We start from the raw sequence: 12300 nt of genomic DNA on the forward strand, positions 1-12300 counted from the left end.
AAATTGACTCTCATCTTTGAGATGACTGAAGATCTTGTGTTCTTCACATGCCTGAAAATATGAAGTATTTCCAGATCTTGACAAACTGTTTAAGTCATAAAGAATCAAATAACACAACTGCTTATACCCTTCTGTAACTGCATGTAATAAGACATGCTGTTGAGACTGCACTGATATTAAAGACAGGTCAGATATAATGCATTTGTTTTATTGGGATGGCTCATTTAGGAACAGATTGGGCTTTATGCTGCCGATCAACTAAAGCGGGACTCGACTCCTGCTCTAAAAGGAGCAACCTTTGTAAAAGATGGAGTTACTCCAAAATACTCACTGAATCAAATTAGAATAAAGAGCCATGAACTCCAACAACACTTTATAACTCAGAGCCGAAATCCAGAGAAGTAGAAGTCGGCGTCTGGGGAGAAACACTGCAGTGCTAATTGTAAATATTTAGAGCAAATTTAAATGCAGAGCGTATTTGTTGTTCTCTAAATCCTCAACACTTTTTCACTGAAACAAAAGGAGAAGCTAGAAACAATTAAAACTACATTTCCAAAGTTTTCAATGAGACAGTTTCAATCAAAATTTAAGCTTTTATGTCAAAATGACATCTAAATATTTAAACTTTCAAGCTTTAGAGAAGCTGACCAGTCTAACTTTCTCCAAAACAGAATCTCAGATTCTCAAAAACCAATACTTTTGAAAGAAAATCAACCGAGCATCCGTTTCTCAAGGCTGGACTTCTGCAGCTCCCTCCTTTTTGCTATAAATCAAACATCACTCTCTCACAGTTCTAGCAAACAGCATCACGTCAGCCCGATCCTGGCGTTTCACCTCTGGCTCCCTGCACTTTTCACAGCTTTGTACTTAAAGCTTTAAAAACACATCTGGGTCTGGGCCTGAGCTACACGAGCTCATAGGAATCAGTTCGCAGCCTCAGATCCTCAGTGTCCACCTGGCTACTTAAATTTAAAGGTGGCTATGCTTTTGCCACGAGGAGCCCTCAGCTTTAGAACAACAAAACTCAGCAACTGCCTTCAATTTTTAATCACGCAACTCCTATCACCCATGTATCCTATCATCTTTCAGTTAGTTTTTGCCTGGTGTGTATTTTTAATCATCACATTATAACCATTTTGCTTGGCTCTCTGTTTAACTTCATTAGCCTGTCTGTTAAAGCTCTTTATAAACTCAGAGCCGCTATAAAAATAATCTGTTGTTATTATTATTATTACTATATTACTACATGGTGTTTCACTGAGGAAGTACCCCTGTATTCACACCACATATTGCTATCAGCAGTCGCTGAGGTCTGCATTTCTGCTAAAGCTACAGTGCCAATTTACTGCAGTACTATAAATAAAGAAAAAGTCAGAGTCTGCAGGTAAAGGCAACATTACCTGAGGTTAAGTGCTGGACCATAAATTGGCACCCATTCTTCTACTCATCCCCAGGAAAGTTGGAAAATTATTGGAAAGACGTATTTGATGCCTTTAACGAGTGTTTCCACTATGATATTACAAAAGATCCAAGAATAGCCTGAGCAGACACATCCAGAAGGCTTCTCGGGCGAGGGGTGCCATATATTTGAAACCAATCCAATTAGGAGGTCCCATAAAGTGTACTTCAATTAGACGGCGGAAACCTGACCCCCGCAGCATTTACCACTGCGTGTAAAAAGAGTGGGAATAGATATGCGTTATGACCTCAAATGGCTGTGTGAGATGTTCAATATAAACCATTTTGTCCAACATAATGCAATTAACAGAAAAGTGACCAAGTCTGACCCACACAGGAAGTATTATGTAACCAATAGCTACAGGCAGCATGAACACAGCTGCGCGCATCAAATATCCAAGCGCTACTGCAGGACTGCAGATGCGAACGGTCCTGACTCACTGAGGAACGTCTCTCTCGTGCGTCAAAATCAAAGCAGCAGAAACTCACATATTCTGACTTCTCGTCTCTTATATGAGCAAAGCTCAAAAAGTCCCAGAGAGATGCTGCAAATGCAACTCTGCAGCATCTTTCATCAGACTCCGTCACGATCTGAGAGTTTGGTGCATGAATATGAATGATCTGTGCTGTCACTTGTGTCTTTGTTTTGGGCTTTACTTCCCGTTCGTCCGTCTTCACCTGCGTTGATTACTTCCCGTTTCCTGTTCTGTCTACTCTTTGTCCACTCGTCTGGTTCACCCATCCTAGCTTGTGTTTTGCGTTTCTCTCAGTGTGTTACTTCAGCATTAGTTTAGTTTCTTAAGTCTACTTAACTTTTAGGTTTTCTTTGCTCACTTCCTGCTCATTTTGTAAACATTTAGTTTGTAAAAAGTTAATCGGCATCGTGACTTTCAGGTTCTCTATGTCCTGAAACATTAGCCTGTTAGCTAAGTATTTAGGCCACCTGTCATAACAATTATATTATTTATGAGGGAAATTAACAAATCTTTTTCCTAATGACTGCAATTTAGCATCTTAATCATTGTTATTTTGTAAAATAATACATTTTAAAATTCATTGATAACAAGAATTATTCATTTTGTATTTGCCAATACTGTTAATTTAAAACAGCTGTGGCACAAACCTTATATTGGGTGACCTGGAGACAAATTACGGTAATATACTGTGGAGATGACACACAGAGGGTTTTAAAATTTGAAAATCTGTCATCTCACACAGTGATGTGCTTTCCTTTCCTGGTAGCAGTTAAGGAAAAGTGGAAATGGACCAGAGTTATTATAGTTCTGCAATTTTTATTTATTTTTTATTTCATGTTGAATGTTTTTAATTCACTTTCTCTTCAGTGAGATTCCAGAGTGGGTTTTGTTGTTTCAGTTTTTATTCTCTGGAAATGTTTCTTAGTCCTTCCTTTCTTATTTCTTTGTTGTACATCGTGCACATCCAGAGAAAACACTCCTCACCGTTTCCGCAACAGACAAAAGACAGAGTGAAAACGCACACAGGGCTCATTATCTGTAGGTTCTCCTGGTCACGAGACAGCACATACATCTTCAACTGTTCAAACCCTGTGGCCTTTTTCCTGGGAGAGCAAATTTTAATCTCGACTCGGAAAAACCGTTTGAGTCATAATTATGAGTTGGAAACTGCTGGCTTCTCAACAAACCACAGTTTCGCATTATTTCCAGTCAGAAGCCAGCAGCAGGCGATACTCCAAACAACACTGCATTCATTTACAGTGAAACGAAAACAAGACTTTGATATCAGTAATACACTTGAGCATTCGAAGCTGCTGTGTGGCGGCTGCAGCCTGACGGCAGTCGCGTGGAAAAGGCGGGACTCACATGTAGCCTCTGAATCTGTTCAGGTCGTTGTTGGGCTTTTCACATTCGATGATGCTGTTGTACTTTAGGGGGTCAAACTCGCAGTCCTGCAAACAGAAAGCAAACAATACTCAGGTAAAGAGTGCAGCTTCAGGTGACAGTTGGAATATTTATACTTTCCCCAGGAAGTACAGTTACACAGCATCACAAAACACTAATGCCCAAACAGTCCATCCGAAACCAGATAAAGTGCAGGAAGTGAGACTCCCACCTGCACTCATTCTATTATTTCCTCTGTTAGTTGACTAAAGTTGCAGCTAATGGAACGTATTAGTCTTTAATGGGGCAGTTTGCATATTAACTAGATTGATTAGGCTGCACTGTTTGAGCCGACCTACCCTTCCTCTAACCACCATAAAAAAAAACAACTCAATGACTTTCAACTCAGAAACCACCCACACAAGTTATTTAATAAATGATCAGCTTGTCTTGTTGTTAAACAGTTGCTTTTGGACCTGAGGAACTTTCCCAAAATCAAGTCCTCCTAGCTGTAAATCAGGCTCCGGGCGATTAGCGCCTGGTTTTTGCTTCCCACACGCACCAAAAACAGCAGCGTCCCAACTGCTGGCCTGTGGCGCTCCGGCTGGTCGTGCACCTCTTGCCGCGTTTGAAGAAGCCTCCTTTAACCTCTCCCACCTCAGCAAAAAGATCAGCATTAACCTCCCTGCTCGTTGCATTCTCTTCTAGCACGTTTCTCAGCTCGCAGCTGTTGCGCACCTGTGGGCCAAAATAGGCTTGATGGCTTTGACTATTACACATGTGAAATACTACGTTAAAAATGGCTGATATTGCTGAATATGTCTATACTGCTTAATTTCACAACCATTGTTGGTGGGCAGGGCGCTCGTGTGTGTCAGCTTCCAAATACATGAGTGTAGATTTTTGGATGGTGCAGGAACCACTTTCTGAACACTGCTGCCTGGTGAGCGACGGAGTGGACCCTGCCTTTTGCAACCAATTCTAAGAAGTTTATTTATTTGTTATTCAGTATTGTGCTCTGATACAAGAAATGTATCTGTAGATGAAATCCTCTGATAGTATGACCAGTGACAAAGTCCAGGCCTCATTAAGAAATTATAGAGAACAAGACATGAAGTTCAATTTGCAAAGAGAAAGACTTTCCCAAAGATTAATTAGAATTAAAATAAAAAACAAACAGCCATCGATTTTAATTATATCTTTTTACAACGTTAACTCCCCCGCCTGCCATAAAGAGACTCCTGACAACTAAAAGTTGGAGAGAACTCAAAGTTTCAACCTGTTAAAAAAGTTTTTTCTTCTGACAAAAAAGAGAAAACACAGCAGACAGGAAGTGAGGAGCATCCATCTCACCAGGTCGTAGAAGCTGCGGACCACCTGCCTCTGCTTCAGGTTGGTCTCTCCATCCAGGGTGGCTGTCTCGATGTGGCACAGGCGGTCGGGGTCACTGGAGCTCAGCAGCAGCACGTCGGCGGGGAGGATCTCGTTGCATCGCAGCCTGATGAAGTCTCCCACCCGCGCCTCCTTCCAGTACTTCTCCACATAGCGTCTCTCTGCTCTGACAGAACAATAAGAGGGCGAACAGCTGGTGTGAGCTGCCCATGAAAGATGCGGAGCTATTGTTTTCGACAGTTCGACAATCTAAAAACGGAAGCTTCAGCCCGACCTCCATAAATCTGAACGGGACAGCGAGCATGTTCCACGCAGAAACAGGACGGCCTGTTTGTTGATGCTAAAACTGGTGAAAGCGACTGCGACATTCCTCGCGGTCAAGCACATTCAGCTTCACTTCTTCCTCAATATGTCAGTCAAAGCAAGTACATGATGCCACTATTATAAATAATGAATTACTCTGAAACTTTCACGTCAGTAAAGCTTATTACCGAGATATAAACAGTCCCAGAGCCTGAAAAACGAAGCAGCATGACGGGATGCAGTTTTACGTTTACCCTTTGAAGGGGCCTCATAGAAAGATCTGTCTATATCTATATCTGTCACATAGTTTCAAGTCAAAGTCACCAGGGGCCACTGAAGATGGAAGAGGCAGGTTTGACACCCCCGGCTCAGGTGAACATCTTCAGGGAGTACTTCTTTCCATTTAAAGAAATTAAAAAGTCTTTTTTTTTTTAAATATATAAGAATTTTTATGCCGTGGTTTTACTTGTTTGGGATCAAACTGGGTTGTATATGACCCATGAAATATAATGAGTTTGATTAATCTGTCTTTGATAAACATTACTGATAAAATACAGGTTGCGAGGATCGGCTTCATTCCTTGCTTTTTTCCTTCTGGCTCCAAGCGATCTGAACAAAATAGATAGAAATAGAAACATATTTCAAAAACAGGAAACTTAGGCCTTGTGTTTATTGACCTTATATAAAATTTGCAAGTCAGCTGACTAACCCTGCCGGGCAGAAAGGGTAAGACTGAAAATGTCTGAAAAACACTTACATAAAGTGCACTAATTTAGCTGAACATAACATTTGTTGTCATAGGGAGAGCTTCCTGTGTCGTAATGAAAGAGGTCCTGTCCGTGTCTCTGATTGGTCACACGATGCGCCTCTTTCGTGCGAACATACTTGTAGCTATAGTGATAAATCGTGGTTTGATTTATCGAGCTGATAACCACCTTGTTATGACCTCTGAGCCTGATTGATGATTTTAGGATAAGCGAAACCAGGTAAAGAAAATATATTGTGGATATGTTGAACTCCATAGTGAACAGCCTAGGAGTTACTAATTCATTACAACCCTCCCTACATTAATATGAAAACATTCCTTTCCGTGAACTTTGACAGTCAAATACATTCAGTGCCAGCAAAAAAAATAACTTTTAGCTCCAGTCTGCATTCCTCGTCTGACAAATAAATCTTGGAGTGAAGAAAAACACAACGAGGACAATAAATATTTGCAAAACCACATGAAAATAAATTTATATCGAGTGAAAAGAAGCAAGAAGATGAAGGAGGAGGAAATAAGAGATGTCTCACACTCTGGAAACGAATACTCGCGTGCATACTTTGGATATTAGAAGCAGTGACATTGGCATCAGTCCGTTAAAAAAGGGAAAAAATAGACTATGACAAGCTGCAACTAATCAACCTGAAGCTGATTCTAATCCAGAATCAGAATCTGACGTGTGTGTGTGCTCCTATAAAGGAATCCATCTTTGACTTGGAGAGTGGAACAAATGATAAGCACTAAAAGGATTTACTGGTTGTGAAGCCGTCCCCCCACCCATGCCAAAAACAAAGAATGACTGTATTTGTTACTGTAGGGAACCAGTTCCTGTAATCCACACTGTTTAACAGATTCACACATACCCAAAGCTTTCCACGAAGCGCACTGCCTGATAAAAAGTATGCCGACAGTCACAGGTGTGTCCTGCGGCGCTGCTTAAAATGTTCAATTAATCTCCACACTTCAGCAATCGCTTATTCATTACCCAGTTATGGCAGAATATGCCAGCCTTAAAGAACTGAGGTCGAACTGGTTCAGAGACTCGGAGTGCAGATGGTTTCCAGCTGTTGGCACCCTGTGCAGCAGATTAGGTGCAAACTATTTACATTCCACAGAACTACATTTATTTGCACCAATCTTCAGTGGGATTGTATAACACAGCCAGTCCCAAACTTTACGCCACCATAGCCCATTAAAAAAAAAAACTAAAACCCTTCATGACTGATCGTCATGTGAGCCAAAGACTTTCCTTTCTTTTTGTTTTCATTCATTAAGCTCCAGTTTTGCTTGTACTGATCACACACCTGAAGGGTTCGGGACCAAAAACAAAAGTGAACAAGAACATGTAAATTATCTTGTTGTTTTTTTCCTCGATATAACATACATTTAAGGCTGGATCAGGTGACCCTGAATCCTTTCTTAGTTACACTGCTATAGGCCTGCACTGCTGGGGGCTTCCCATGATGCACCAAGTGTTTCTTCTTTACTCTGAATTTAATCATCTGCTATTATAATCACCCCAGCTGGTCACAGGAGATGGCTGCCCTTCCCTGTGTCTGGTTTTGCCGGAAGTTTCGTCCTGTTAAAAGGGAGTTTTTCCTTCCCACTGTCACCAAGAGCTTGCTTATAGGGCCATTTAAGTTTGGGGTGTTCTCATATTACTGTGGGGTCTTTACCTTACAATATATAAATAAAATTATTGTACATGACTTCTTGCAGTTCATCTGTAGTACTTTCGATGCCTATCAAAATAAAATCCCTGGGACTGTGACTACAATTTTAACCAGTATTTATTTTAAATGGGGTTTAATTTACCCAAACTTCAAGTGCATTTTGGCCAAAAATAACATAAAAAGGCATATATCTGTGTTTAGGAAGATATATCAGATTCTTTGTCTCAACTATCAACTGTTTTTATGTGTGTAATGGGTGATTTTACGCATAACCACAGACTCAGTAAAAGATGGACGTAGCCTATGCTGGATGTGAACCTTCTCAGCTCACTCACTCTGTGACCTCATAAGGCACTTTGCTGATGAGTTTATGGGCTCATCAGAAAAAGATGAAGTGTATTTTATAAATTATGCTCATAGCTGATTTTTTAGGGGATGCTCATTGGCTAAGGCCTTGTCAGTCACAATTTGTTAGTGTATGACCATGCAAACACTCAGGTCAAGTCTGTTTGTTTGGTCCATCTGTCACATACACATGTCTATAGTGCCAAAGGTAAAAAGTTTTTAGAGATATGCAGGTCAGCACTCTTTACATTTCTACTCTGAGTGTGACGATTACACACCGTGTACTACACGTACGTTGTAAACATAGACTGGAAATAAAAGATGGACACGACCACTGTGACGTTAAATCTCGTTAACAAGCCTCGAGCTGAGTGTTTTCCCAGTCGCCATATGTTTTGGAACTGGAGGTGATGAGCGAGGGGAAGATCTTACTGAGATACCGTGTGGCTAATCCTCCTTTCTGACTCTAATAATGAAAAATAAAAATATTCATGACCCCATAAACTCATCAGGTAAGTTTCAGAGGTGAAAGAGAGCCATAGATATATGTATAGCAGTAAGTCTTTTTGTAACTGGAGACTCGCCACCTGGTGGCCATTACACAGAATACACCTCCACGCTGACTGATCTGTAGTTGTGAACAATGGAGCTGCTGACAACACTTTAAATTAACCAGTGTTTTTGTTGTTGTTTCTTGCGTGTTTGCTTGAAAACAAAGAAAAAAAGAAAATCTTGTCTATGCAAAACATCTCGTATAACCTCGTATATGCGAATACTAATCTCAGCGATAACCCAGTGTCAGCTGAGTGACATACCAGTCAGGCTCTAGCTGAGAAAGGCAACATTTTTCACAATGTTGCCACCGCAGAAAAAAAGTTCACTCATGTCCAGCCCTGACACAACAACTTAGGTTCAGGACTCAGCTAAAACTGTGGAGCCAGTAAACACTGAGCCTTTTGATGACGGTGAATTATGCTCTGTGCATGGACCACAGTGCTGCTTTTCATTAGCAAAATACAGTCTGCGTACACACACACACACACACAGGAAAATGGTCAGAAACAGGTCATCAGGTTGGCTCATAATAAGCAGAAACAACACAGAGGCAAGAGGCTGAGCTATCACAGTTTCATACTCCTCTGAAACCCAGGTGACCACAATATTCTGAAATTGCATGAAGGGACGTCTGTGTGCACTTAATTTGCTTTTTTTTGTGAGGGGAGCACAAAGCTTTTTGTGTACCTACTGTAACCTGTTGATGGTTTGGTCATATCATCGGCAGTTATGGTCAAGATGACTAACAGGTTAAGAAACTCCTCTTTATGCTTAACTACTTAAACTGAAAAAACTCCACACGATTAAATATGGAGATATTTTACTTGTAATTACAATTGTTCACAGTCTGGCTGCTCGTCCTCTCTCCATGACTTCATTAAACAAAATTAAAGCGCATACATGTGGAGCAGAGAGCTTTTGGGCAGTTGAGCGTCACATACCTGGAATACTTTGGACATTTTGATAAACTGTGCCGTCAGAAAGTAGAATACATACTGAAAAAGCTTAGCATTTCTAAAAGAGAAAAAAAGAGCTCTGCATAGCCACAACTTTGTTTCTGTGTGCTTTGAAGTGTTTCTGTAACACCTGTGTGTGACCCGCTCAGAGACAATAGGTGTAAATTAGCAGCAGTGCTAAATTCTGCCTTGTTTACATCCTAAATTATCATATTGAAATCCATTATCATGCGCTGTGCCTGCTATATAAAACAACAACAAAGGAAACACTGCATCTCTTAATGCTTTGTTTAAACCTGTAAATCAGTGCTTACCTACTGGCTGGATACTAGAGGGGTGTGTGTGTGAGATTTCATGTGGTACCTATTGTATCCATACAAGAACACCATTAAAATACTCCCTGATAGCAGGGAACCTCTCTCCGAACAATCATAGTCTGACGTGGGCTGACTCGCCACTCTCAGAGTGATTGTCAAAGGTTTGCCTGATGGGTAAAGTGTCTAATTTATCAATGCAGACAGCACGTTGCAATCAGTCTTTGTCAACGAGCACAACACGAGGGGACTCGACTCCACTGGCTGCCAGCTGACTGTATCCTAATATTCTAGTATTGTAATATTCTGTATTAATACAATTTGCTCTAATCTTATTCTGTTTTTTAACCAACTTTATTTTTACTCTTCTGTGTTTTGATTTTTAAATCACTGTTGCACATTTACACTTCTGCACCTTCTCACAGTATAAGAGCTCACTGGGAGCCTGCGGCACTTTTATTTTTACTTTGTTGTTTATTGTAAACTGTACTAGTTTTATCCTTTATCCTGCTGCTCTAACACAACAGTGCGAATCAATAGCAGTAATAGTTAAATGTGAGTTTCTGTCTGTGAACAGCAACAAATATGTGCTTTTCAACGATTATCACAGTTAATTGTTGTATTATCAGAAACGGACTGTGTGGAATTGCAAACTGGTTGTGCTGACAGTGTTGGCACTCTTGACCATTTTGCAAAACAAACAAATGACTGAAGTGAGAAAACTTTATCTTATAGGATAAAACAGTTACTGACAAAGTTGAAAAGGGTGATAAATCAAAGTATATGTTACTGCAAAGTGTTAAAAATCCCTATAATATTGGACCATGCGTGAACATTATGATAATAAACTACTGTATCCTGTGTTCATGTGCTGTGGTGTCTGTGAGCTGGTTATGTTTTATCATTCAGATGCTTCACACTCTTTTCTGTTTATTTACATATTTGGGTTTCCTTTGAATGGCAGCAGCCTGTGTGGTTAAATGTAGCACATTTACAGCAGGCTCTTGTTCAATAATGTGCATTTTCTCCTCTTAAACAGCAGAAAGTACAAAGTTAGGGAGCTGTGGACGCCATGAATGAATGTGTGTGTGAGTGGGTGAGTGAGTGGGGCTTGTGCTAAAAAGCTCAGAGCTCTAGCAGAGAGACGCTATAAAAACACATTCCCCCAAAGTTCTGCGCAGCAGCTGGACACCGCTGGCTGCAGGATCGAGCCGAGGCCCAGCTTACCTGCTGTAGACCAGACAGTCCATGTGGTTGATCTCTTTATCGGACCTGTGTCTCCTGTAGTCTTCCCACAGGTCTTTGATGGCGGTCACGGACAGGATGAAGACCACGGGAGCCAGAGCGAGCTCGGGCTGGAACGCGTTGACAACCGGAACAAAGTTGAGCAGAGCGATGAAGACGAAGTAAACATTGGCGAACCTGTGGAACTGTTCGAAGAGGTTCTTTGGCAGGAATGACAGCACGGTGTATTTGGTCGTCTTAATCTTGTTGTTTGCATAGTGTCGGTTGGGGTTTTCATCCCCTTTGGCGCAGTCGTGCAGGATGTTTGCGTGGACAGTCCTGGTTTTGTTCTCTTTGGGTTTCTTCTTTTTTTGCCGTGCGGCTGGCGGAGCTTTGGCCATCCCGGCGTCCTCCTCGCTGTGCCGCGACATAGCCAGCTCCCCCCGGCTTCAAACTTTCCCACAGTTTACTTGACACACTCACACGCACACAGGAAAAAAAAAAAGCCGCCTCCCAAAGTGCTGGCTAAGTTATCATTCTTCCACGGGGGTCGGGAGTCTCTCCGTGGGGTCACACTAGCAGCTCCATTTCCTCCATGTCGACTCCTCTTTTCCAGAGCCAGAGGAAAACTTTTGCTTGTTGAGCGTCTCCGCTTTTTTTCTCCTGCTGCTGGGAAAGGATGCTGAGGTGGGGGGGAAGGGGAAAGGGGAGACGGCTCGGATCTGTGAGCCATGCGGATGGGCTTAAGCCGCTGGATGTGCGCAGCTGCGGGGTGTGCAGATCAGCCCATGTGCGCAGGCTGAGCGCAAACAGGACGTGCGTGAAGGGTTCAGGGGGTCGCACTCCTCTGGAAATCTGACCCGGAGGGAGGCCCCTCCTCGAGCCAACCTGGGTGTTTTTTTGTCTCTAAGTGCCACGCGGTAATATTGGGTTTGCACCGGCCCACAGGAAGCAGCAACACATCCAAACTCGGTGTTTTTGACTTTGTTTAAAGAAAACTGTGGCGCTTAAAAGAAAAACTCCACGTGGAGAGAATCTGTCGTGAGAGTGGGATTTTTTTTTTTTTTTAATGCGTGTTTAAATAATCCTTAATATAGAATTAGCGAATTTCTCTTTAACACGGTGTTTGTATAATACAGTAAATACAACATCATCACGCCGTGAATCATCCAAAGAGAATAAATGTATAAAATATAGTTGACACCAAAATATAAGCGAACATAAGTTTGCACGCAATCGTTGTATACTCTAGCAGTGGTTCTCAAACTATGGGCGACCCCGCTGCTGGGACAAGACACACTGCAGATGCAGGTGGAGTAAAACATAAAGCCAAAGTTTGTCTTTTATGGACAATAAACAGCCTCGTGACTTGTCCGCGGGCTTTTTGCGACCCTGAACTGGATATTAGTTTGAATGGATGGATGAAGGCTAAAAACTGTGGGGTGTGGGCAAGAG

At 41.7% G+C, this 12300-nt stretch overlaps 1 protein-coding gene across 1 annotated transcript in view; it reads right to left on the reverse strand.

The window, feature by feature from the left end:
* Window positions 1-11464, reverse strand: part of atp10a (ATPase phospholipid transporting 10A) — a 43705-nt gene extending 32241 nt beyond the window's left edge. The window contains exons 1-3 of the mRNA XM_063467269.1: window positions 10849-11464; window positions 4671-4875; window positions 3300-3385 (exon numbers count right to left, since the gene is read on the reverse strand). Coding sequence (XP_063323339.1) covers window positions 3300-3385; window positions 4671-4875; window positions 10849-11276 — 719 coding nt within the window. The 5' untranslated portion in view covers window positions 11277-11464. The remainder of the gene's footprint in view (window positions 1-3299; window positions 3386-4670; window positions 4876-10848) is intronic.
* Window positions 11465-12300: the final 836 nt, after the last annotated feature.

This window comes from Pelmatolapia mariae, linkage group LG23 (genome assembly GCF_036321145.2).
Source record: "Pelmatolapia mariae isolate MD_Pm_ZW linkage group LG23, Pm_UMD_F_2, whole genome shotgun sequence".
Taxonomy (NCBI): domain Eukaryota; kingdom Metazoa; phylum Chordata; class Actinopteri; order Cichliformes; family Cichlidae; genus Pelmatolapia; species Pelmatolapia mariae.